The sequence below is a fragment of the Zonotrichia albicollis genome, chromosome 5, assembly GCF_047830755.1.
Source record: "Zonotrichia albicollis isolate bZonAlb1 chromosome 5, bZonAlb1.hap1, whole genome shotgun sequence".
Lineage (NCBI taxonomy): Eukaryota > Metazoa > Chordata > Aves > Passeriformes > Passerellidae > Zonotrichia > Zonotrichia albicollis.
Window position 1 is genome coordinate 23,872,121 of NC_133823.1, and position 23,082 is coordinate 23,895,202.

The window sequence follows — 23,082 nt, forward strand, 5'->3', positions numbered from 1 at the left end:
AGAAATGCTGTTATTGCTGTATACAGAAATCTGTTCCCATCAGCTAAATCTCTCCCACTACACATTTTCAAAAGAGGTGCATACTCCCTGTATTATTTAGATGAGGAAACTGAGAAACTGTGCAGCTTCTCAGAATCAGGGAATGAGTGTTGCAGAAAAAACAGCCAGATCTGGGTTTCCTGAGCTTCCAAATATGTTCACTGTTCACAGGACTTCTGTCTCAGGGGCAAAATTCTTTTACACATGGATATATTTTGAGGCTAAGCACAAGAAAGTGAATGAGTCTGGTATCCTGACTCATGTGGTCTCAACAGGAGATGTATGAGGCAAGTGACAGAATTCACCCAACTAAGTATGTACAAGGGAAAAAGGAGAAACAGGATTCTTAAGTCTGTATTTTCATGATTTCTGATTATTGCTTCTTTCTCAAATATGTGCCTTTGAAATCAACAGTTTATTAATTTGGTTTGTTGGTGGTGATTTTCTGGTTGTTGCTTTTAAGTATTATTTATATGTGTGTAGTCTTCCTTGCAATATCACCTTAATTTCCTGCCTATTTTCCTTTTTTCTCATGAAGTCATGAACAGACACAAACATGCCAGCCTTGTGGCACAGTCTACCAGCCAGAACTGTGCACTAGGGTCTTATGCCCAACCTTCATATTGTGGAAAGGATTTTTTGGCAACTCAGGTGAAAACAAAGTAGTTGAAATATCTCTAAGTAACCTGATTGAGAGAAGCATAGCACAATACGGTGTATTAAAAACATTCCTTGCATATTAAAAACCAAATTGATATGGTGCCATGGGGAAAATCATCACTTAAATGATGGAGAAGATGGGATTTGTTAAAAGAATTAAGAAGCTGGCAGCCTGCAGGAGTAAGTGACATGCCCTACTTTACATTGCATTCCCCACATTTTGAAAAGCCATGTCACACCAAACCACACTAACAAGAAGAGACTCTGCTCCTGTGGCTTGTTCCAGTGCTGTTCTAAGCACATGGAGAAGCAGAGTGCTTAGAGGATTATCATTCCTGCCAACACAAGGAATTCCTGCACTACTTCCACAGCAGAGTCTTACCAGATGAGCATGTCAAAAACACTGCATTCTAATCTGAAGTTGCCTATTATTTGCAACAGAAAGACAAAGATACCTTGTGGATCTTAATGATTCCTTTGCAGAATAGAGAGGGGGAAAAAGTCCAGCTGATGTTTTTTCTTTGCTCTGATAGCTCTGTTTGGTTTTTTTTCAAACACAAAGCGACTCCTTGATCTGCCTTTCTGCCAGCAGTATTTGCCCTGAACCCACAATCCACTGTAAGAAGTACAGTGGGAACTTGAGGAGCTGCTTCCACAGTTGTACAAATAGGCAGCACCCAAAAGCTGGTGCAATTTCAAATCTAGTCTGCAGCTACATCTCACCTCCTTTCCCCTTAGCAATGCCAATGTAGAGGCACACAACCTGCATACCCACCAACACTGCAAAAAGAAACACGATCTTGTATACTGCTGATAATTGATTACTTCTGTTTAAAAATACCAAGAATACTAAGGACTGCATTAAGCAAGGGAAAAAAACCAATCATCTGTTTTAAGGAATCTTTAGTGTACTTTGTATGTGTCTCCCTTTGGAATCAGATGATTTTTGTGTGAATGAAGTCCAAAAGGAGAAGAACACCACTAAATCTGTCCTATTTTTCTCTCAGTAGTGCTGTGCTTGCTGTTTCTTAGAATTGGCACATCTAACAGAACTGAAGCCACACTGACTATGTGGACTGCATACCTTCCTGGATTTCTCATGTTGTTTGGGCAGACTAAGAACTTGTCTTTGTGTGTGGCAATCCATAAAATGGCCTCACTGGGTTTCCTCTAAGTAAGAGAAATTCATCAAAGCACATCTTAAATTACTTATTATGGCATCATCTTAGGCTAAAATGAGAGCCCACATCAGGAAAGAAGCTGTAAGGGATGGGAAGGCGTGGGAACTGAAAGATGACACATGGTAAGAGATACCATGTGCCTAAAGAGAAACTGCTCTTTTGGTTTTACAAGACCTAGCCTGCTTGGTATACCCTAACAGGCATCATGGAGAGCTTGTTTAGGGTGTGTGCAAACCAACTGGGTGATCACAGGGACTAAACAGAACAGCAGCTGACACACTAATGTGACTAAAATGCAACTCCAGTTAACTCTATAGATACTAAAACTAATGACTACTTGCAAAGTATTTTAGCCTTGCTTTATTCAAAGTCAAATAAAAATGCTAGATACACCAATTATCCTTATGTTCAATTAGATTAAGGATTTTACTTCCTTAGATTCCTGATAATTTCTTACTAGACTTAGTATTTCCATGGGAGCAGTACAAGGCTTCCTTTATCAGTTGCAGGAACTAACTCTTTCTGCCTGCCCATCTGTACTAGGCACAGTTTTCATTTTCTCTTTGCCATTTCAAAATTAAAGAAATATAAAAACAAATCAAACAAAAAGGATAGGTCACCCACTGGAAAAGCAGGGCTAAAAAGCATCCTAGGCAATTTTATTGTACTCTGTACAAGATGATGTTCTGACAGTAGATTTTATGATTTTATATCTAAAGCCTCATAATAATTGTCACTGACACAACTTACAAGCTAGTGAAAACAAAACTTCGATTTTCAAGAGTCATGTAGGGAACAGTGAATAACCGCTACCTTTCCATTGCTGATGCTCAAATTCATTAATTAAGGTGCTACTGTTTGTATTTTATATGTAAATTCAAAATGTTTCTTCTGACAGAAGAGAGAAAAATGTGTATCTCAGGAGATGCTTGAGGAGTCCTGTAATTATCCCATGTTTTCTAATGCTGTAGCTCATTTCTGATCTGGTATTTTATTTCAGCATAGGACTGCAGAGCAAGGGGACCCCAGCTGTTTTACAGTACCTGTGGAGCAGGCTGATACTGCCACCTTGGGGAGGACTTTTTCCACGTTTGAGGAGTCCATGCAAGTGTCATGTAAATCAGTTCGATTTGTCCCTGTCATAATCCTCCCAAGAAGATAACTTATTAAAATCCTCTGCCTGTGCAGTTGTAGGACCTTCCAAATGTGTTCCAACTTGGATTGTATTCCATTCACAATAATACTGGAAAGAAATGATTTTTTTAAATTTAGCCAAGTTTTAAAGCTCACTCAGGTAGTGCATCTTTTACGCCACTCTTAATTTTACTGCCATCTTGCCATTATAAAAGCCCTGTTCTGCATCCAGCTGGGCAAGCTGTATTTTGCATACAACACTCACTTGCTTCTGGTATTCTAGTTTTTTTGGTAGTCTAAATCCTTGTCTCTGCCAGCTTAAATTATCTAGTTGGATGTGACTGCTAGGACATACATGACCTCAGATGTCATAAGGGGCATCACTGTGCAAAGGAGCAGTCCAATGCAAAACACAAATCTAGACTGGCAATTTAACCAAAATCAAGATCCATAATTTAGGAGACTGATCTACCCTTTTGCTTTGCAATTGAGTGACTCTTCATCCAACACAATACTTCTTTGAGTTTGTATTCACCAGCAGTGAAGGACCTTGCCATACACTTTATGCATAATGTGCCTTGAGACACAAAGGCTGTGCACAGCACAGAGCTCTAAGGCAGTGGGAGCCATGAGAAGTTGCCTCAGGTACACACACAGTACAGGGACAGCTTTCATGTCTGGCCTCTCACTAGGAGAGGCAGGCCCAAGAACACTTGAAAAACATTCAGTAATAAAGTTTTTTCCATGGTCACCTTCAGCCAAGTAACCCAAACGATGAACTCACTCATGACTCTCAATGTGAATTGACAGGAGGAGCTCCCACCTTCTGCCAGAGCACTGGCTGTGCCGGTGGCTCCACAGCAGGACACAGCAGGCTTTGAGAGGAACTGCAGCCCCCCTTCACTGCTGTGGCTGGCAGGAACAGCCCTGGTAACGTGGTAAACCAACACTCACAAGCTCCCACACAGAGCTACACCTCAGATGACAATGTCCCCAGCCAGGACTGGGCTCTGGAAAGCACATTCCTCGTTTCCTGGCACCACATACAGCTTACGCACCAGATTCGTGTTCTTACTGACAAGTATCTCAATACCCTTGGAGTAAACTTCTGCCTGCACCTCTGGGATTTACAGAGAGATGGCTGATCACTGTAAACAGACAGGACAGGCTCATCCACTCTCCCATTCTAAAACTACAGCCTGGTCATTAAAGCACAAATTAGCAATTTATTTTCTAACCAGTTACTTTCCCACTTGTGGAAAATTGGAGAAAAACAAGAGATAGGTCCTTCTGGGCAATCTTCTATTTCTGGTTTGAATGCTACTATAGCATGGCAAATAATGATGCTTGCAAGAAAAATTATTAGGCTAACCGCCATTAGCTAATGCATACCACTGGCAGTTCTGCAAGAAGTCTTCCATTTTCTTCCTGGTTCACAAATCATTTCTGTATCTCAATATAAGCAAACATCGTTATATCTGCAAATGATTTACACTGTGCTATGAAAATATTGTAATTAGTAATTAATTGCAAAAATAAGAGAGTGCACTTCCTATTCACATGCACATATGAAGACACATTCAAGAACTTGCAATACAAAGGAATCCCACTACTACATTTATCATTTGCACATTTAACTGCTGGTGGAATTAATTTACTTTTAAAAATATCAACGTCATGCAATCACTTAAGTGACTTCAAAAACAATACTTGCAGCTGAGTTACAAAAATTCAACCGTGCCAATGACTGACCAAACATATGCAATTGAATGAGGAGCTATCAGTAATAAATTAACCAGATTAATGTGTACGTAACAGTCTCAGCATGGTACGGGGCTGCTGTTAGTTTCAAAGTTCACATATGAACTTCTTCCTACACTGCACATGTGGTTTATGAATGAAACCTGAATGAAAGAAGAAATTAAGGGAAACTAAGGTAAGTGACCCAAAATGAAACTAATCTAAGTATTTAAGCGTAGACTGCTTACAGGGAAAATACACCAAATCTTTGATTATGATATAAAAAAGGAATGGATGAATCCATGTCTACTACTTCCTATTATTACGCTACAAGTGTACAATGCATATCTAGACTGATAAATAACTGAAGACAACCATTTCATAAGATATATTTCTTAAAAGGAAATTGATAATTGAAAAATAAAAAAAACACTCACTGTAAATCCAGTAAGGCAGATTGTCATATACGTATTCAATGCTGACTGTAAAAAAGTTAGTATGTTACTAGCTCTTGCATCTTTGGTGTTGTAATGAAGTTATTTCAAAATATTCATTTGGGCATGGAATTTATGACAGAAAAAGCTTAAACTGAACAGCAGGAATCTAAATAATTAATCGGAGGAAATCCCTGTCTGAAACTATCCATGGCCTCTCTATGAGTAACTAAACACAGTATCTTAAAACAAACAAAGAAAAAATTCTTTCTGAAGTTCACAAGTCACAGAAACTTAAAATCCACTATAGGCCACTATGGTTTTACCTTATCAAACATGTCTCAATTTATTTAAATAAGAAGTTTTCCTGTTAGATGATCAACACACATGAAACCCCTTCAGATACTGGGTTACAGAAAAGTACAAAGAGAACGAGAGGTCTTGTTTATGAACAAATAGAGTAACTGGAAATGATCCCAAGCCAGCTCCCTCTCTCTATCCACCAGTCTATGTTTTTCTTTTCCACTTGCTGCGCTAATAAGTTGGTTTAGCATACATTTCCAAAATCTCACTTTCATGAGATTGGCTATTTCAGTTCTCCTCCTTTTAATTGATGTATTTTTCTGCATCAGAAAGCCCTTCCAGACTACTGTCTATTTCAACATCAGTGGTAGCTGATGAAAAATCTGTGAAAATGTGCTCCCTTAAAATCTACTTATCCTTGATTATTCTTTTGCCTAAAGCAAGTAAATATTTACATCCTGAAACACCGTCACTTAATAACAGCAGCCCCTATACGTCACCATTCTTTTCTTCCTTCCCTAGTTAGCCTCCTTCTCCTAACCTACTACTGTCCCAGAATGGCAACAGTGTTTTCCACAGGTGTTCCCCAACTCCTTGTCTCTCTGTTGCCTCTCCACAACATTATTGCTTCTTCCTAAAACTCTTTTCACATTTCAGGCAGGGAAAAACACTCAAAAGACTTTGAATAATGGAAATTCTTGCCTCTTCTTCCCCCCCACCCCCTGAAGCACCTAATGTTATTTGTACTCAGTGACAGGTTAGTGGATAAAAACATTGACAATGGCAGACAGCAATGAGATGACCATCAACCTTGTTGTGCTTGGAAAGACTCAGACTGGCAAAAGTGCTGCTGGGAACAGCCTGCTGGGCAGCGCAGACTTCGAGAGCCGTCTGTGCCCCAGCTCTGTGACCACGCGCTGCAGCCTGGGACGCAGCGCCCGCATTTCGGGGCTCATCCGGAGGAACAGCCGCGAGTCAGCGCTGCGCGTCCGAGTGCTGGACACCCCCAGCTACCCTCACAGTGCTCTGGGCAAACAGCAAGTGAGGGACACCGTGAGAGCAGCCCTGGCTCAGCACTTCGGGGAGCAAGGCCTGCACTTGGCCCTCTTGGTCCTCAGGGCTGACCTGCCTCTGTGTCCAGATGAAAGCCATGACACACTTCAGCTCATCCAGGTAACAAAAAAAAAAAAAATAGAAGTCTGCCCTAATGGCAACTCTTTCATCTTCAGGTGACAATAGCTATGGAAGAGTTGACTCTTCCATAAAAGAAAAGTGAAATATTTTCTTCCATAAAAGTAATTTTTTTTTTTTTCCAACAGCCTAATAAATTGCGAGTGGCAGACGCTAATTTCAGAACAAAGATTGTAATACATTTTGAGTCCTCAGCAAATCAAAGCTCTCTCCTCTGTTTCTGAAACTGGTAACTCAAGACTTCCTTGGGCAGCTTAAAAGAAAATTTTGTATGTGCTTGGTATTTTTCATCCCTAGGGTCTAAAACAGATTAATCACTATCAATACACCAGGTGTTTTTGACACCCCACTTACCTTGGAAGCAAGCAGACATCCTTTAAAGTAGTTTTATATACCACAGCATTTAGGTTACAGAGTTAAGATCACTGCAGTGTCCTTATCACCAAGGCAGGCTTCTTGCCATATACAGGAGTTAGCAGGATTGCCCAAAGTCGTAATTCCATTTCCACCTGTAAATTAAAGCCCAACCTCTCTTATTTCTATTAAAATTTTCTGTACTTCCTGAAAGAAAAGCAGCTTGTTCTCTCCATTCTCCTCCATCAGATAAATCACAGAAGCTGAAGAAAAGCTCTCTGGCCCATTATTTAAGGTGTTGCATTTGATTTGTGTTTTTCCTGAATTGCTGAGAAAAGTTGAGTTTTATGGATTACAGTTGGAACTGAAGTTGGTGTTACATAGAAATTCATCATTTATTTTTTCAACAAAAGGTGCTTCAGTGTTTTCAAAAACATTTTTTTAGGAGTTCTAAAAAGTGTGGCAATATGAATATGTGGCAACTACCGATTCCAAACTAATGTGTGACATGGCCAAACAACCATTTTTCCGTACTTACATGAACATTTTTTACCTGGAGACATTCTGTTAAAATCTGCAGCCAGGGAACAGAGAACTCCCTAGTACTGCATGACCACATATTTCCACTGAAGGTGGATGTCAGTGTCTCAGAAAGGTGAAAAAAGACCCAGAAATTTCAGCAACTTGGATAACATGAACTAGATTACTGCCAGGGCAAAAAAAAAAAAAACATACAAGTAAATGATCTGGTAATGTACTAAGCATATAATGGGAGTGGGGAAAAGAAATAGGAGATAACTAGTTAAAATTTGCTTTTCATTACAGGAACTTCTGGGTCCCACGTGGAAGGATTTCACTGCAGTCCTACTTACTCATGCAGACAAGGCAAGAGAGGCTGGATACAGTGAGGAAACATATTTGCAGAGCGCCTCAAGTACCCTGTTGTCACTTTTGAGCTCGGTACAGCATAAATACATCTTCCTAGACAACCACAACAGCATAATTAGAGAGGAAAGAAATATTGTCTTAAGAAAGCTCTTGAATTTCATACAAAGAAATAATTATCAAGTACTACTTAAACACAGCAAGGAATAAAATTAGCTTTAAGGTGCTCACTTGGCTATTTTCTACATTAGGTAGCATCTAATAGAAATAAAAGAGTAAAAGCCATCAACTGAAAAACTCCACATCCATACCAAACATCTTTGAACACACAATTAGAAATATCTCTTTAGCTTATCAAACTACTTGCCTTCCACAGAGGACCTCACACTACTGCATTCAAAATCTAGATTCAGCCACAAAATCAGAACAAGCTAGTGATCCAAAATCATGCTCCTAATGTGTGTGTAGTTACAAACGGGATTTTGCACTACACCAGACTGTATATTCCAGTTTACACAGAATACAGATCTGGAAAAATAAAATAAAATTTAAAAAGAAAAAAAAAAAGAAAAAAAAAGAAAAAAATGCATGAGTTCAGACTCAGGAGGCCTCTTTGCTCAATTCTTCAAGCCTTCAGAAGTTCCTCTGAACTTCCATTTCTAAAAAGAGCTTTCCAGTACTAAAAGCTAAGATTTATCTGTTGTAAAAGTATCCCCTACCATGATTCAAGATTAGTTATAACTGAGTTCTTGAACTACAATGATTTTATTTAATAAGACATTTAGCATATACAGTTTACAAGGCAGATAAAATGGCTTCCATGTGCTTAATACTATTCAGCACATTTAAAAGAACTAATTGCTATTACTTATTACCAGATGCATGAAAAACTGACAGTTTACAGGCACAAACAAAACTCATTCAAAAAGAAAATCTGTTCATATCCTCTTTATGCCTGTTCCTTTTAATTTTATATCACTGTCATTTTGTTTTCTCTCCACTTACTGGATGAAGTTCAAAGCCTGCAAAATTTAGACAGGCTCAAGTTTGTTTTTAATTTTAGTATTTAAAATAGTATTTACTGTTTCAATGGTTATACAGCAACAATTTAATTTAATATTATATGCAAAAATATCTGAATTATCTCTACATAGTTACTTAAAAGAGTTATTGAAAATGGATCTAAAATATTTATTTTCATATTACTGAAAGTAAGGAATTAAAGGAATGATTTTGAGGCTAATAGCCTAGCAACATAGCTATTTGTACAACATTACTATGAAATAATTCTAACTCTAAAAATTGAAGAAGCTATTTCTGTTAAAACCAAAGCACTTTTTGTACAAAACATCATTGCAGAAAAGCACATTAAAACAAAACCAAAAAATCAATTCATTTTATACCTGTTTGAGCATTGGAAACAGATTTTTTTTTTTTGTTTGGTTGCTTTTTGGGTTTTCTTGCAGGCTGGTCTTATGGGGTTTGAGGGTTTTTTTTTTATTTTTTATTACTTCCAGGAATCTGTTATTAATTATTTCTTAGTCCTACCTATTGGTTTGGAAGGATATACCTAGGTTGACTAGAGAAAGAACTATTCTAGCAAAGTGGCAGCTTCAATCTTAATGAAATTATAGCAGTTTAGTTCTGGGGACATGAAAATGTGTCCACCTGAACATCCTAGGGCATAAACCAACATAGCTTAATCTTCCAGTTACAATTGACTGCAGACTACAGAGAGAACGCAGGCAAGAACAAAGCTGCAGAAGCTTACAATACACCTGAAAACTGCTTGGAGGAAGAGGAGAAAAACTATTACAAAGTGACCAGAAGAATAAAGACAATTGTGATCTTCACTAACCAGCTGCTAGTCCTGCAATTAGCACACAAGGAACATGGCAGAAAATTTTCCTTCTTTCCTTTAGCTCTTGCTAAATAGAAGCTCTACATCTTCAAGCTGTCCAGAAAATTTACTTGCCTGCCTGTGGTCCCACAAACAAGCCTTGGCAATTAAGTTATAAGCACTGAGTGGTTAATAACTGCTGACAGCACACAACCTCAAGGACAACAAGCCTAGTGAATGAGTGAATTGTCAAAATGTTGGAGATGTAACATATTATGGAAAAGAAGTCAAAAAAAACAGGTCTTAGCCATACATTTAATGTTTTTTATTCTGCTTGCATCACTTTCCATTTCAACATCTGTACAAGTTTCTAATAACTATTTATTTATTTATTTATTTGATTCCGCTGTTTGCCATGGTCTCTGCCCTGCACACTCCTTTCCCTTTCACTTCAAATGGAACTCCTTTGTATGCAGCAACACACTGGTCATTGGTATGAAGATCAGGTTGGATTTGCTCCCAAATCTTCTTCTTTGGATTAAGTTCCTTCTCAGGATCTCCTGTTTCAAAACAAAGAATAACCTCATAGCACACAACTCAGAACAAGAGCATCATGTACTTACACATCTATGACAGCCCACACAGCATCACTGCACACACTTTTAAGGGATAAAACCCTACCATTCCTTTTGATTCTCAAAATGAAAATTTTAATTGGAATTAGGAATTGTCTAGGAAATGTCTCCTCTCTGAAAAAGAGGATCTTTCAAGTATCAGATACAACAAAGGTCATATCAGACAATAAGCACTGTCAAAAGGAAGAAATTAAACCATTGCTGTTAGTTTATACTACGAAAGAATTCCCAAGAATTAAGTACATATGGACCACAGAAGTACACTGCTCACCAAGACAGGTTTGTCAGCATATTAACTTTAGAAATGAATGATGTTTTTATAAGAAATTAAATGCACTTAGCAGATGCTGTTACAGCTGGGGAGTACTGAATTTAGACAAGAATAGTCCAGAGGTAGAATACTGACATATAATTTCAGCCCCGAGTTACACACTGTTCTGCTATGCTTTGTATTGTCTGATGACAAGCTGTAGAGCCCAAAACAACAGAGGCAGTAGAAATTAGCTAGAGTTTCAGCAATTATGGCCTCAGTCTTGATAAGCCTCAGTTTCCTGCTTCCATGGATATATAATGATAAGATACCTACACCCTACTGGTATTGACAGTAACTAACTACATTAGCAAATCTGATTATTTAAGGATCTCAAATAACCACAAAGTGCAGACTTCTTCTATTAATGTTTTGAAATATTGTCAACAAATTAGATAGCATAATGAAGAATATTTTTCCTATTTTTAAATAAGCATGAAATTCAAAGCACAGACATAAACCAAACTAAATACAGGGATTTTAACATATCTTTTTCTAATAGGTGGTTGAAATTCATCACTGCTTGCTAAGTCCTGACTGACTCACCAACCAGTGGTTAAATCCACTATTCTCATTCCAGCCTGTCTTATGCCTTATTGGTATTCTCCTTTAAATGTTTTCCATAGTTCAGTCTACTCACATTCTCAATGCCTGCAAACCTGAGCTATTTCTGTCTGTATGGGTATTCTGTAATGTCTGGTGTCTGTATTCTGTAGTTTCTACATATGCAAGAGAAGAAGACTAAGCCAGATTTCTCTGTGAAGTAAGCTAGCCTTATCAGAGCAGTATCTAATAATGCAGTCAAGTTATTTCACATCCAGATTGCATTTAGTGTTTCAAAGAAAAATCAGTCACAACATCAATAATTTTATTTATACAATATTTATAATTAATATTAAACAGAGGAAGAAATTTAAATAACTCTAATTACTTAAATAATTGCACTACTAAATAAAATTAGTAAATGTTTAGAGCTAATTGTGCATTTTCACAAAGATAAATCATCTTAATGTTCATGAACAAAGGCAAACTTGGATTTAGACCACAGTGCATGCATACAAACTAATAAAATCATTAAACAGAATGTTAAGTGATCCACTGTACATTTTCCTTCCTCTCCTCAAATATAAAAAGCACATGATTTCTTTTTTTCAGTAAGAAAACCTCCTGACTTTTATTATAAAAAACAGGCTTTGGATGTTAATAAGTTTCTCTGGAATCCTGCGTCAAGCTCCCTTGGGATCTGTGGTGAGCTCACATTAGATTAGCACAGGCACCAATTTTAAATACTACCAGAGCTCTAGGCTGTGCATTTTCCTATGCCTTCTCCTCACTGTATTCCTCCTTCCCAGAAAATATTCTTTAGAAGAGTTTCTATAAATAAAATAAATTGAAGCTTTTAATGGTTTAATCAGTTTTCCACTCTTTTTACCAAAAATGGGCCAAATAAGAGGTCCCAAATTTTGTTAAACATATCATTCCATCTCACCACTTTATTACAAAAAATTTTCATAATAAGCAAGAAACCTCTCCACTTTGTAACAGTTAAAAAACCGCTGAAAGAATATATCTCAGCACAGCAAGGGGAAAAAGGACAGAGTGATGTGTGACTTTACTTAATGTCACTTGCCCCACAGTGGACTGTAACCAGGCAGCTGAAGGAAAGCATGCATACACTCTAGCTTTGATTAAAAAAACCTGCTAACTACAGGCTAACCACTGTGCTCCAGCTTTACCACTTTTTATTCTTTTAAAGAGATAGTAATTCACTAAATTGCTAGTGATTCTTAGACCTGAATGATAATTTAATTATCTAATTTAAGTAACAGGTTTTTGGTTCCAGTGGCATCAAAGTATCTGATACTGCTATCAGAAAAGAGATTTCACAGTTAGCTATAAATCTTCAAGTACTATTGCCCTCTTAAGGCAATTACTGTGCAGGAGGTTATAGAATTTACACACACACGATGGAAGAATTCTTACACAGTTTAAAAATCAGACCTTTTCTAGTGAAGACGGATAAAAATTTGATAAAGTTCTTAATGCAAAAAAAGGCTCAAGAGACCTTGAAGATTCATGCACTGGAGTATAAAACACTTCAGTATTAAAAATTCCACTGAGGGCAAAGACATCAATTAAATAAACAAAACAGAACAGTACTCCAGGCAACAGCATTCCTTACCAAATCACTCCTGAATAACACTCAAGATAGTTCTAGGTAAACACTCCACTAGCTGCAGAAAAAAATTTAATTGTTCTGAGACAAGATACCATTTGTTTACTTTGACTAAAATGGCCAAATAAAATTAGTCTGTATCTCATAAATATTTTGTATAATGGAGAGAGAAGACTTAAAAATAGCTTGACTCCAAGCTGCTTGATAGACAGCTGTGTGCATTTTAGAATTGCTTTATTGTTGCTGGTGGTGCTTCTGTTGCTTCACAGACTTTCATACTTCAAACTTAAATAAGACCCAGCTGTCCTTTCTATTTTAACTTCAAGGGCTCCAACTGAATCTTTATGCTTTACAATTACTTTTTAAAACAAAAAAAAATTGATCAGAATATAAATGGTTACAATTAAGCAGTGAAATTAAATGACATCTGACACAACAAGGAGTCTATCCTCCTGGAAACAGCATCAGGCAAGTGCCAGATGGTCTTCAAGGAGACAGCAGCAGCCCAGAAGCAGAAGGTTTAAACACAAAAAAGGTGAGTAGAAGATAGATGTTCAACCCCGTTAAAAACTGAGAAACTCAGTTCTCCAGTCTCCAGTGAGCTTCCCCATCTCCCAATGAGTTTCCCCCAATTTAGTTTACAACAGCAACATTGAAAAGACAAATACCCAACAAACAAATTTACAGAAACAGATGCCACCATGATTTTGTAGGTCTCCATCTACCAATGGATTTTTTTCATCTTCCTACTCAAGATAGTAAAATCACAAGTCTGAAAATTCTTTTAAATAAGTTTTATGTAAGAAGAAGACAGATCACTCTACTTTGTACTACTAAGCATTAGGTAAATTTTCAAAGTCAATGATTAGCTTAAATCTCCTACCTACAAAATTTTCCAAGCAGCTCTTTATGAAGCAGTAGAAAACAGTGCCACATTTCAGACTACAATCTATAGACCTGGATATATACACCTTGCAAAGGAATTGCAAAAACCTTCATTTGGCACTTATCAGAGCCCCATGTCTTTGGCTCTCCACCAGAAGGAAACTGATATAATCCACACAAAATCTTGTCTTACTGGCTGCAAGTCATAACTTCAGAACTAGAAAAACTTACACACCATATTTAGCTTATTCTGTATCTTTTAAAGATCAAAATGTCAACACAGTATCTGCATACCATAACACCTGGGAATTATTTTAGAACAAATATTTCTATAACTGATTGTTCTAGGAAAGCTTTTTGCCAATGTAAAAAACCTAAACAACTGGAGTAAAATAGTTCAATAATTTTGATGGATCTCACTTCATCAGTCATGTGCAAGAACAGATATGCTGGTGAACAGAAAACAGTGCTACTACCAGCTCTCACATTTTCAAATGCCAGGTATATGAAGCTTGAGATGTAAGTTTGGAGGAAGGCTGTAACTTAGACAAAAGCAAACAAAAAAAACCCCTCAACCTGGGCAAAGAACGTTTTTGAAGGCTGAACCTGTACATCATTTTCCAGGGCTTATGCACTGGAAGTGTTTATTCTACAACTTGATGCTCTCTTGCACATCCATTTCCACAGCAACAGACAGCAGTGTGAGTGTATTTGTACCTATGATTCTTGCAGGTAACAAAGGCCCCACATTTAATCCATCTTTACTCACAACTAGAAGCCATGAATGAGTATTCCTACAATGTAGTCAATGCAATTGATTGCTGAGGCATTTAAGATTTCAGTGCAGCTAAAGAATTCAACTAGCAAGCTTGGTATATTTTTAAAACAGGAAACTAAAATGGAAAAAAAATTGCTGTCTGACTGATTTCCTTTTAAAACAGTATTATTTTAAAGTATTTTTAAAATAATATCAATTGGAGCATTAAATCACAGCAAGCTGAGCTATTTTTTGATTTCATAAAACACCTAGAGTATTGCTTCCTTTATCATATTCTAACCAAAATATATATATTTTTTTACGCATCACAATTTCACTCTTGAGAAGCATAAATAAACATACATATATATGTATTTCTGAAAGGTATTTCATGCAAATATGTTTAAGCATGGAGCTTGCCAAGAGGTTCATAAATCAAAACTCTGCTGTACAGCTAGAAATTGTCAGAAGTGCAATAGTTTATAAAGGTTCATATGGGTCCATGCAGAAAATAAAAGTTACACCATTTTCTCACATGTGAAAGCCAACTTTTAAACAATAAACTCCTGAAGATGAATACTTCATTGATAAATGCACACACATACACTTTCAGCCAGTATGGGAAATACTGGGATTTGGAGCAACTTCTTTCAAGTTTAAGTGGTGGAGTGATCTGTTGGGAATTTAGCTGCTAGAAAATGGAAAAGTACAAAACCATGGCTAATTCCAAGTCTGGCACCTGCAAGATAGCAGTGTCCTTGGGCCTAGCTGTGGTAGGATAACAAACAGTGAAAGAGATATGAGAAAAAAGAGATGTAACCCCTAAGGAATGAGGAAGAGTTGATAGTATAGTTTAACCAATAGATTGCTTAGCTTACAGAATATTCATAAGCTTATTACTCGCTGTATAAGTGTCTGATGCTCTCTTCAATAAACGGAACTTGCTTATCACTCATATTGAGTGTCTGAGTCTCCCCTCACTGACAAATGGCTCGACCCTGACAAAGGCCTCATTTTTTCTCTGTAACAGTGATCCTGACCAGAACAGCACTGCTCACCAAGACCTCTGTGATCCACTTAACAGCCAACCTGAGTAGCTCTGGGCTTGGGCTGTGCTGCGGAAATTCCTAAATTCCTTGGGTGCAGGATAAACCTAGGCAGCTGATTGTAGGAGAGGAGTCTACAGTCAGCTCCCACGTGACACCAGCAACTGAGCCACCTGTGTGTCCTCACCTTTTTGGGACAGGGCAGCACCAAGTCCTCACACAAACTTCCTTTATGATTGACAGCCACAATGAGTAAAAAGATATAGCAATAACTCAAACAATGGAAAGGGAAGAAACTCTCCTTATGCACAGTGTGCTGCAGGTGCATTCCCATAATCTGTGACATGTAAGATTATTTATACTAGTCTCTCTTTTCAGACTCAGCTCTTAATAAACAGCATTTTAGATCAACATGATAAACCTATGATGCTTTGAGTTCCCAATATGCAGTCAAAAGTTAATAATTTTCATTGAGGTGGAAGAAATAGAAAAATGGATGAAAAGTTGTCTTTTGATAAAGTTTAATTTGGTAAAATTCTCATTTATATTCTGAAAAAAGATGGATTCATTAATTTAATTAAGTGGGGAAAAGTCCAATGTCTTTCTTTGGAAACCTAAAAAGATATTTTGTCTCAGACAAACAAACAAAAAACCCTGGTGATTTGAATATTACAGGCTCCTATCATGAATAGGAGACGTTGTTCCAACCCCTTCTATCCCCTCCATCCCTTCTTCCTCAAAAACGAAAAACTACCCAAAGTTCTGACACTTTCATTACAGGGAGGAGCTGGAATTAGGAATTTAATACTTTACCATTTACACTGAGACACTCTGAAAGATGCTTTACATTTGTTTGTTGCAATTTGCCAAGTACATTTATCCATATATATCAAAACTGAAATACTGACACTTTAATAATGGAGTATTTTTCATTTAAGGTCTACACAACTTTATCAAGTTACAATTTTTTTACAGATGATAAAGTATTTTCAATCATTTACTTACACAATATTAGCATGGTAGTAAAAAAAATTAAAAACAAGAATTAATTCAGAAAATTTCAACAAAAAACCCAACGAGCTTTAAAAAAAAGCTGTTTTATGTGCTTCAGCACTGAGGTTACCTTGGCATACTTGTTTCTATTATTTTCCTAAATAACTACTTACCAGGAAAACCTTCAAAAGTGATTCTGTCCCCAGGTACCGCTCCAGGTGGAGGAGCCAGAATTTCCACTTTTTCTGGAGAGCTGGCACACATCACCATTGCTTGAGACACTACTCCTCTCATCTTCGCAGGCTTCAAGTTACAGAGTAGCACTGCCATCCGATTCTGCATCTTGGGGGAGGAAAACAGAAGGATGTGAGTACTGAAAATGGCACGTGGCTTTGGGGACTCCCATTATTTCATTAGAATGAAAGAATTACAGTGATGAGATCTTACCATGACAACTGAAGCATAAGAGAAGCATGTAGCAACAGATTCACAATTGTAATGGCTGGACACTAGTAACATAACATCTAAACCCCCTAAGAGCTGGCCAGTAAATAAATGCTGAAATGCAACATTATTTATCATGGAAATATAAAATATACAATTTATTAAATTAAAAACCAGGCGAGGCATTTCACTCTCATTCCATCTTTATGCATTACTGACAATTGCTTTAGTCCACTTTCAATACAGCACTATTAACTAAAGAATTTCTATTTAATGATAATAATAATTTAATGATGATAATAGTAAAAACAACAACAAGTCTACAAATTAGGCCCATAGGTAAAAAATTCTAAGTGTGTCCTGGAAGCTAAGAGGTCTTCTACATAATGAGCTCACTTGAATCTTAAATTTTATCTTAGTTAACCCAAATGCCTTGAGTGGTTTTTATATACTGAACACTGTATTTGTTAGTGCAAACATGCAAAATGTTTCTCTATTTGTTGTTTTATTTTAATAATTACAATAGTAAACCAGAGAAAATACTTTACTGAGGAAAAACTGCCAATATTTAGAGTCTAAAACAAACCACACTTTGAAATGGAATCAAAATTAAACCCTGAACATTCTTAAGAGACAAAGTAAGGATGTCTTAATTCCCATGTTACTAGTGCACATTATATATAAGTATTTAATATTTCTAGATTTTGGTCTTTGTGCATCACAGTACAGACTTTGAACAAAACCAGCAGGATTAATAATTGATCAACATTTCAAACACTGCATATTTTCCAAGGACAACACCTTAAAAAACAAAATTATAAATAGCCAAAATGAAGCAGTTATAAGAAAAAGTTATCTTGCATCAGTTTCAAGCCAGCCCACTGACTGAAAATTTCTCAAGTTATTGCTATGAAAATAAGCAGCACAAAACACAAAAAACAGTTGTAACATGCCAGTGACTAAAATGCAAGTTGTAGCATTATCTAGCACTGAATAACAATTAATGAATGAAAGGCTAATTATTGGGTGGACATCACAATGATCTAGAAAGAAAAGATTTCAAGACATCTAAGTGGAGGAAAAGTTTCTGCTACAAAAATCAGAGTATATAGTTCACAACAGATGTAACTGTAATGTATCCTCTTACAATGAATGGTTGGAGAATAGCATTTCTGGAGGATTATGGTGGCCTTTTCTCTTCTTGTTAAGTTTAAGAAACATTCCCTACATTCCTGTTCTTCACTTCTGCTCACTGACATGAGGTTCTCTTAGGTTAAAGAGGACAAGGTGACAAAAAGTGACACTGGAGAACTGCCTGAATTTCAAGAACAATTGCTTGAAACGGGTATTGATGCTAGGAACACAGAGATCCACTTCAAAAAGCGAAATGCAGTGGGAGAAAAGCTGTCAATTCCTTCTGACATTTCAGAAATTTCCCCGTTGTCCCCAGCTGCTGAAAGAGCTCAGCAGTGGCACGGTGCACCTTGTGCCAAGAACCTTCCACATCCCTGTTACTTGTGACACAACTCATGACAATAGAGGGTGCAACTTCTGACATGGCTTCAGCATCACGTGAACAAAAACCACAGCACTTCACATATAAAGTGGGCATGTCAGAAGTTTTCACACCCATAAATAACTTGCACTGCATACTGAAATGTTAGTAAAGATACATACTGTGTTTCCTAACCAAAAGTAAAATCAGATGATACAAATACTACAGCCTCAAACACTGCTAAATTACCACATCAAACACCAAAATCATAAACAGCTGAATTTTTTGTGAAGAAATTTATGGCTATGGTCCTTGATCTGATGTATATATTTTTATTTCAATATATGGCAGTAGAGACATGCCAGGCCTTCAGATTTTTGAACACTTCAAAAAACACAAAAAGATGGAAGCTTGCCCCTAAAAATTTACTGTCTTAATAGAGACTTGCCAAAACTGAAACCAGACACGCAAACAAAAATGCTCTCAAAGAACGTGCAAGGATGATCCCTAATTCTCTGTTAATGAATACTTCAGATTATTTTTCCACTCAGAAAGAAGGTTAAAAAGACTCCTGCTGCCATTTCATTCTGTACACTTGATGTTTCTAAGTATATTTAGAATGGCTTTTAATGTTTTCCTCTACATGCTTTATTGAAAGCAGACTGCTAAAATGCAATCAAGTTGAGATTTTGCCCAGTGCAAATTGAGTAAGTGGACACCATCAGCTGATCAGTGCAGATTAGTTACTCTATTCAGGTGGGTTTTTTTGGTTCAGTAACTTTCTGTAGCACAAAAAAAAAAATAAATCACAATTTTAATTGTTTCCTATGCTTGCAGTCTTCCATGGGGACAGTGTGCAAATAAAGACTGAAAAGACATTTAAGAAAGTGGAGCTTTTTCCAGGCTAAGATCAATTCCTTCATGATCCATTTTGCAGTTGCTCTACACAACACTGTTTTAAATGCCAAGCTTGCATTTGAATTCAGGAACAACCTTTAGTAAACTCCTCTCACCCTCCAGAAGAGGTGTGAAAGGAAAACTAAATCTTGAAGTCTCAGGTTGTTCAAAGGCACCCACAAACCATCTGTGTCAAACACCAAAGCGTATCAACTGAAAAAAGCATGGACACAGATTCTGTTCTGCACAAGGAAGTAAAAGTATGCATTTTGTATTCTACTGTTGTTTAAGCTATTCATTGCCAGCTAAGTTGAATTTACATGCTCTCTGCTTTACTTCATGCCAAATATTTCAACAAGCTATAAAAGAGAATTGGAAGGAAAAGGTTTCAAAAGTTTGGATCATACCAAAAAGGTGACTATGGCTTCTCTACTACATAGTAGGAAACCTAAAGGAAGAGTAACATCTGTTTAGTTTAGGAGTTCGGTGCGCACTGATGGCAGAGGAATTGGAATAAGATCCCTGGATAGAAGTTTCTGCCATCAGAAACTGATTTGGGGTAAGGGCACTTCTCTGGTTTCTGGCAAATGTTATTAAGTATTACTTCCATCTGCATTTTATTTTTGTTTTCATGACTGTACAAATCTTTTAGCAGAATAAAAACATATCCTATAAACAGATGAATGCCTTAAGATACTTTAGGAAAGGAAAAGCTATCAGTAAATAATTTTGTCAATACCTTATCCAGAGGAACATGTTTCACTAAACCGCTGACAACAGTCCTTGGGCTTGCTTCACCAACATCCACTTGTTCAACATACAGAGTGTCTGCATCTGGATGCTTTTCAGCACTAATAATGCAGCCAACACGAAGATCCAGACGAGAAACGTCTACAGGTTTCGCATCGCCACTTCCAGCAGCTGGCTGCTGTTTCTTCTCCTTCTTTTCACCTATTAGAGAACATTTTGTTCCATGAAATAAACATTAAAAAAAGCACAACTAATGTATATGACTACTGAAAGGGAAAAGTGAGCTACAGTTTCAGAAACAGGCATAAATTCTGTGCAAAACACAAAAGAATAAAGAGTTAGCACCTCTGTTACCAGTTTCCAGTGGTGAATTATCGTTCACACTTCCATTTATGTCATTACCTAAACTTATTACCACCTTCTGTTTGCAAAGTCACCCTGAATTTAAGTGTAGCTAATGTGTGACACACATACTCTGACAAAGGCCACATGAATTACCTGATCATCCCTTTCAAATAATTAGCAATTACCAGTAAGCCTTGCCATGGTGTTTCAGCAGCAAAAGGAAACTTGATAATCACAGTCCAAAGGGTTATCAGTGCTTATCAGCATGGTACACAGCCACGAGCTGTGAGGTCACTGCAGCTGCACTGCTCCAGCTGCAATGCAACACTTCAAGATGACATTAGCCAAAATTCTGCACTTCCCAAACACAAGAGTGCATGAAAATGCTCATGGCTTATGAGATGCCCCTGGTGTGGTGCATTTACCCCATGATCATCACAGAAAAGACTGTGTAGTATAAAACAATATTGAAGCAAAACTCCCCATACTCAGCTGCTTATATAAATCATGGAATCATAAAATATGCAATATTCCTTTCAAGATGAGCAAGTTTATAAATAAGACTGTGCTGTTTTGGAGACATTAAAGACTTGTTTAACAGCTATAATATCTGGGAGATTAAAAAAATCTAAGATGTGCTTACCTTAAATAAGCATATTCTGTTATTCTTTCATCCAAGATAACTTACATATTAATGTAAACTAACTCCCTTCTTAATGGAGCAAAAAGGTAAAGTGGACACAATGTGCAATTTGATTTCATTCATAATTCTTCTAGTACAGGCATGAAATGAAATGATACATTCAATAATAAAAAGGCAAATTTTTTAATATAAGCAACAGCTCTTCAAAAATACTTGCTCATTTATGATGAAAAGCTCTAGTGATTTGGGTTTTTAATGTAATTGACAATTTGATTAATAAAATCAGTTGTATATTCCATAATGTAAGAGACACTGGATAAAAATCCCAATCAAAATAGCTAACATATAATACCTAAGATCATTTCAAAGACCTGCTAAGTTTATCCTTGGTATAATTCCACACTGTTCTCCATGACATTCTTCTACAAGAGAAATGAAACCTTTCCTCAAAAGAGAACACAGCAAACGCGTACACAGTGTATATACATACAGATACATAAAAAATATCCATTTCAATGCCACAGGCTAAGGAAAAAAACGCACTCCTCTGGCCAGTGTCAGAGTCAGTCCAGAATCCATTTACAGAGAAATCATACAGATAAGATTGCAAGAAGCAGAACAAAGAAGATGAAAATAACCAGAAAGGAAAGAGATGACATAGGTGACAGAAAGCAAAGGGATTTGAGATAGTCCATAATTTCATTAATTTCTAGACTTAAAAACCAATTTTACATATTAGTTACTTCAAATGTTAAATGCAATACCTACAACAGATGCTGAACTCCACAGAAACAGCCTGTGCAGGACTACTATTTAATGTTTGTGCTATATTTCAGCATAAGACAAAGGTGTAACACTGCTTTCCATATGAGATGAGCGGAGTTGGTCCGCATCATCAACACCAAACGGGTGGGTTCAACCCCTGTTTGGGCCATTCCCTTACGAGGTGGACTTGATAATGCTTGTGGGTCCATTTCAACTCAGAATATTCTGTGATCTGTGTTTGTCTGACTGAACTTAAGCTACTTGTATTGTACTTTCCCTCATCATATATAGAAAGTTTTATTTTTCCTTACTAACTGAATGTTTGTTCTGTAGCTGCTGAATACTTGAGGGAAAAATTTAATTGCCTGCTATGACATGCGGCCTCTGCTTTTGTATTTACAACTCTGTGGAATATTAAGGTGTCAAAGGCTGAAATACATTAAAAAATATAAAATAGCTTATAAGTAGCTGTACAACTCACCAGGAAAAAAAAGGAATGTGCACTATCATAATATCCAAATTCTGCAAACCTGTACAAATCTAATCATAGCAAATTAATAATAATCCGCATAAGAGAATGACTGCAAAACTTAGTAAGTTACAAGATACACTTGCACAGAAGTACAGGCGTCCAACAGACATTGTTTTTTGCTGGTGGTGTTTTTTTAAATGAGGAAGTGCAGTCACATTAAACAGAATTTGGCATGTATCCCATGCAATGAAGACTGTAGCTTACCTGACAACCATCATTAGCTTCAAGTATTTTCAAGATTTAAGAGCTAGCACGACTCTTCCTACTGTAGCTGTATGAAAGCTTTTTTCCCTCAAAATCATGCAAAAGCACTTGCATAAATTAAATACCTCAACTGCCTATCAGAGATAAGAAAAGTACCTTTTTTCTCTACTTTTTCTTTCTTTTTCTTTTCTTCCTCTTCACCTTTAATTTGATCTTTGGAACCAGAAGATGCTGTAACTGCTGTAGGTTGTGGAACATTCTCCGAAAATGAAGCTGTAGAAAGGGTTGTACCAGTAGAAACTGCAACCTGCTTTACTAAAATCAAAACCACAAAAGTTAGGGGCAGCACCAGAACTTAGAACACTGACATTTCTAAATGTACAAGGTAAATGAAAAAGCAGAGAGAACTGAAAATTTTGCTTAATATACTAAACCACAACCGCT

At 36.9% G+C, this 23,082-nt stretch overlaps 2 protein-coding genes across 5 annotated transcripts in view; one reads left to right on the forward strand and one right to left on the reverse strand.

Moving 5' to 3' along the window:
- Positions 1–4,824: 4,824 nt before the first annotated feature.
- On the forward strand, positions 4,825–10,502 carry GIMD1 (GIMAP family P-loop NTPase domain containing 1). Its single transcript, XM_005484692.3, has 3 exons — positions 4,825–4,950; positions 6,243–6,664; positions 7,862–10,502. Exons 2-3 carry the CDS (start codon positions 6,272–6,274, stop codon positions 8,129–8,131), a joined length of 663 nt encoding a protein of 220 aa, XP_005484749.2. The 5' UTR covers positions 4,825–4,950; positions 6,243–6,271; the 3' UTR covers positions 8,132–10,502.
- The window catches only part of AIMP1 (aminoacyl tRNA synthetase complex interacting multifunctional protein 1), a 31,825-nt gene continuing 18,807 nt past the window's right edge, over positions 10,065–23,082 (reverse strand). For all 4 annotated transcript variants that reach the window (XM_005484694.3, XM_026791984.2, XM_074541070.1 and 1 more), the window contains 4 exons: positions 22,795–22,953; positions 20,139–20,350; positions 16,737–16,905; positions 10,065–10,321 (listed from right to left, as the gene is read on the reverse strand). In XM_005484694.3, coding sequence (XP_005484751.1) covers positions 10,155–10,321; positions 16,737–16,905; positions 20,139–20,350; positions 22,795–22,953 — 707 coding nt within the window. In that variant the 3' untranslated portion in view covers positions 10,065–10,154. The remainder of the gene's footprint in view (positions 10,322–16,736; positions 16,906–20,138; positions 20,351–22,794; positions 22,954–23,082) is intronic.